Source organism: Sprattus sprattus, assembly GCF_963457725.1.
Source record: "Sprattus sprattus genome assembly, chromosome: 4".
In the NCBI taxonomy this organism is placed as follows: Eukaryota; Metazoa; Chordata; class Actinopteri; order Clupeiformes; family Clupeidae; genus Sprattus; species Sprattus sprattus.
Window position 1 is genome coordinate 8,652,891 of NC_137923.1, and position 4,463 is coordinate 8,657,353.

Below are 4,463 nucleotides of genomic sequence, written 5' to 3' on the forward strand. Positions count from 1 at the left end.
ACGTATGCAAACCAACTGCCTTCACACCAACTCTCCATCCACTGTTCTCCTCTTCCCGCGACTGGGTACCTTAAGTGCAAACAACTCTGATTGGGTGCACGAGTGGAGCCATGAGTATGCACGCACTACAGGAATGACCCAACAACAGCGAGTGCCAAATATCAACAAATAAAACGGTGCACAAGCCGTCACTTCGTTGCCAATGGCTCCCTATGCTGTAAATGACTGAGACACGCTTGCAACTTGTGTCCATTTTACTATCAATTTTTGCTGTTTCGCTGTCCTAAAATATTGAAGACAGACGTTAAAATGATTCTAGCAAGACATACCTACAGCCAAAAGTGTGATTTCTGTCAACAAATCGAGTTTCAGGAGAGCGTTTAATTGTACTTTTATTTTGACGGTATATTCTGCCGTTTCGGACTGACCGGACGTCTTATTGCCGCTACAGAAATCCTTAAATCCGCTAGTTTCACGGAACTAAATGTGTCTTAGTAAACGGAAATAGCTTGTAAAATTGCGCCTGTACAGCAGAGGGCGCATTCACTTTCTTTTAGATGTCAAACGCTATTTTCTCTAACCCGAAGAAGAATATTGTGATTTACTAGCGCGGGATAGATGAAAGTCATATTCACAGCAGTATGGCTAAAGCTGTGTACTTGGAACATTATCTTGACAGTAAGTTGGCTGCCAACAACTGCAGTAGTGCTTGACTAACAAGATTTGTTTTAGCATTTAAAGAAGAAAGTCCGTACTTTGAAAGATGGTTCTGACAGAAGTGGGTTTGTAGGGTAGAAAGATGGCTTTAGCTAGCTCGCTAAGGTTACCCAAACTCTGAAATTCATCGAGTAATTACACAGCTAACGTTAGCTCACTGGTTATGTAGTGACTTTGTCATAAGTTTCTTTCTTCAAGGGATTCAACTTTGACTGGTGAATGCAATGATCTAGTTAATGCAACCAGCGGCAGAGCTAGTTATCATATGTTTCGACAAGTAAATTAGCAGAGTAATCTAGCTAACAATTAGATGTTCAAAATATGTCGTTTTTACTCCCTCAGGTATCGAGGGCTTGCCTTACGAACTTCAGAGGAACTTCACTTTGATGAGCGAGTTAGATAATAGAACGGAAGGTAAGACTTGATATGACACCCAATTATGATAATTTAATTTGCCATTGAATGTTTTGAAAATAGCTTAGTCACTTGACTACTTTGTTTTACAGAGCAGAAGGCTGAGATTGATAAACTTGCAGAAGACTATGTTGCAAATGTAAAGAATCTAGCCTCTGACCAACGTGTCCAGCATCTACAGAAGATTGAAAATGCTTACACGAAATGCAAAGAGTACAGCGATGACAAAGTGCAGCTTGCTATGCAGATATACGAACTGGTCAGTACACATTGCCCAAACATCATACATTTAATTTGGAATGCCATGTCTTAGTCAAGAATGATACCTTTTTCAGGTAGACAAACACATTCGTCGATTGGACGCTGACCTGGCTCGTTTTGAGAATGATCTGAAGGATAAACTTGACACAAGCAGCCAGGAGAGCTCAGATGAGAAAAGATTGAAGAGTAAGTTCTTAAAGTTGCTTACTTTACTCTTTGTTTTCAGAGAATGTTTTCATTTCTCAGTGCTTTGTAAAGTAACAGTCCTCATTAATCTTATTTTTCCACAGAGGACAAAAGTGTCAGGGACAAGAAAGTGACCAGGACCCAGAAAGAATCTGACCCAGACTCTCCTGGGAGGAAAAAGGTGAAAAACAGGTAGGTTGTCATACTTACATTTTTCATTGAAAATATAATAATGTGTCTTGCAATGCTACCCCAGTTGTGTTAGATATACATTACACTTTGCACTCCCATAGACTCACACCACACATGTGGATACCGTTTGACAATACTATTAATGTAGGGACTTGCTGAGCTTTAAAAATCAAACTGTAAATTATTCCTGGGTTGTAAATCATATTTCCCCCCTCTGTCCTCAGCCCCAACAACACTGACTTGGCTATGCACCCATCCGATGTGCTTGACATGCCAGTGGACCCAAATGAACCAACCTACTGCTTGTGTAGTCAAGTGTCATATGGAGAGATGATTGGCTGTGACAATCTTGACGTAAGTTTAATATTCTAACTGTCATATCCTGTCATATCTAACTTACAGTTGAAACATTGCTCATGCATGGCCATTGAGTTGACTAATGCTGTATCAAAATGTCCTAACAGTGTCCAATAGAATGGTTTCACTTCGCCTGTGTTGGCCTGGCAACAAAACCAAAGGGGAAATGGTAAGTTGACAACAAATTGTAGTTTTTTTCGAAGGGCAAATTAGGAGTAGGTAGGTTTGATGTTTAACACAGGGAATTAATTTAACATGGTAAGCTTGTTATAAATACTCATCTGGTGTTATTGTTTTCCTTTTGTCATTCATTTAACTAACTATTGTCTTTGACTTTGCAGGTATTGTCCTTGCTGCATCAAGGAGATGAGAAAAAAATAATTAGCTTGAATCTTCAAATATGCAATGAATGCTTTCAGAAAACGCCAAATTCTGTTATCCCTGAACAGGTTCATCAGACCCAGCATATTACTCTCCAGCTAGCCTTTAATTTCAGCTCATAACGAATGAATGAATGCTGGTATATGTCAGTCTTCTATCCCCATGATGCCATTGTAGGCCTTGATGAATATAAATGATTTGCACTCATGTACTGTGATAGCAGAGCAGCACTATCGGGAAACAGGAATGGAAAGACAGGTTATACCTTGGGGAGGGGGGTGGGGGCAGCTTTTCTTGACTGGCAGTGCATGTTCTATATTTTAGCATTTCTGCACATTTGCTGTTCTCTCTTTTCAGGTAATATTAATTGCGTTTTTTTATTGAAAACTTGAAGAGTCAGACAGCCTGTACAGGGATATGACAATAAGGGGTAAAATGCAGCCTTTTTTGCATCACTAATTCACAATTTCCATACATGTTAAAAAATATATATAGTCGATGTTACTGCTTCTTCCCAAAGATATTGCATCAATAATGTTTTAACAGTGTTTTATCAATCAAAAATGTCACTCCTTGTTTTAAATGTAAAACTATGCATTTGCATTTTATGTGAAATTCTATGTTATTTTTGCTAATAAACTTGTAAGAGGCACAATCCACAATACTATCAGCAATCTGTGTAATTAATCTCCCAGTTCTATTCTTGCAACCTTTGCTGCTCTGTTAAATCATGTCAACGGCATTTTGCCTCTGCTTTTTTGCTACCTTTATACTTGCTTTGCGTGTTACTTGTCTCTGTTCTTTTGCCATTACTGCAAAGGATGAGAACACAGTGGTCATATGAACTGTTAAATACAATTTATTTTTGGTATGACATACAGGTGCATCTCAATATATTAGAATATCATCAAAAAGTTGATTTATTTCAGTAATTCTATTCAAAAAGTGAAACTCATGTTTTATATAGATTCATTTCACACAGACTGATATATTTCAAGTGATTATTTCTTTTAAATTTGATGATTATAACTTACAGCTTATGAAAACCCAAAATTCAGTATCTCAGAAAATTAGAATATTACTGTAGACCGATAGAAAAAAGGATTTTTAACACAGAAATGTTGGACTACTGAAAAGTATGAACATGTACAGCACTCAATACTTGGTTGGGGCTCCTTTTGCATGAATTGCTGCAGCAATGCGGCGTGGCATGAAGGCAATCCGTCTGTGGCACTGCTGAGGTGTTATGGAAGACCAGGTTGCTCTGATAGTGGCCTTCAGCTCTTCTGTGTGTTTGGGTCTGTTGTCTCGCATCTTCCTTTTCACAATACCCTATAGAATCTCTATGGGTTTTAGGTCAGGCGAGTTTGCTGGCCAATCAAGCACAGGGATACCATGGTCTTTAAACCAGGTACTGGTACCTTTGGAAGTGTGTGCAGGTGCCAAGTCCTGATGGAAAATGAAATCTGCATCTCCATAAAGCTGGTCAGCAGAGAGAAGCACAAAGTGCTCTAGAACGTTCTGGTAGATGGCTGTTCTGACCTTGGACCACACAGTGGACTAACACCAGCAGATGACATGGCACCCCAAACCATCACTGACTGTGGACACTTTACACTGGACCTCAAGCAACTTGGATTCTGTTCCTCTCCTCTCTTCCTCCAGACTCCGGGACCTTGATTTCCAAATTAAATGCAAAATTTACTTTCATCTGAAAAGAGAACTTTGGACCACTGAGCAACAGTGCAGTCCTTTTTGTCTTTAGCCCAGGTGAGACGCCTCTGACGTTGTCTCTGGTTCAAGAGTGGCTTGACACAGGAATGCGACAGTTGAAGTCCATGTTCTGGATACGTCTGTGCGTGTAGGCTCTTGAAGCACTGACTCCAGCTGCAGTCCACTCCTTGTGAATCTCCCTTGAATGGGCTTTGTTTCACAATCCTCTCAAAGATGTCGTT

General features: G+C 39.7%; 1 protein-coding gene across 1 annotated transcript; it reads left to right on the plus strand.

Moving 5' to 3' along the window:
• Positions 1-599: 599 nt before the first annotated feature.
• On the plus strand, positions 600-3,163 carry ing5b (inhibitor of growth family, member 5b). Its single transcript, XM_080837957.1, has 8 exons — positions 600-678; positions 1,060-1,131; positions 1,224-1,390; positions 1,467-1,578; positions 1,683-1,770; positions 1,995-2,124; positions 2,235-2,296; positions 2,469-3,163. The coding sequence occupies exons 1-8, from the start codon at positions 642-644 to the stop codon at positions 2,506-2,508; spliced, it is 708 nt and encodes a 235-aa protein (XP_080694083.1). The 5' UTR covers positions 600-641; the 3' UTR covers positions 2,509-3,163.
• Positions 3,164-4,463: the final 1,300 nt, after the last annotated feature.

Excerpts from the sequence above, each read along its gene's own strand:
- ing5b (XM_080837957.1), top strand. The coding sequence starts at position 642 with ATGGCTAAAGCTGTGTACTTGGAACATTATCTTGACA. Across the intron at positions 1,391-1,466 it reads CTATGCAGATATACGAACTG|GTAGACAAACACATTCGTCG; the intron begins GTCAGTACACAT and ends TACCTTTTTCAG. Across the intron at positions 2,297-2,468 it reads ACAAAACCAAAGGGGAAATG|GTATTGTCCTTGCTGCATCA; the intron begins GTAAGTTGACAA and ends TTGACTTTGCAG.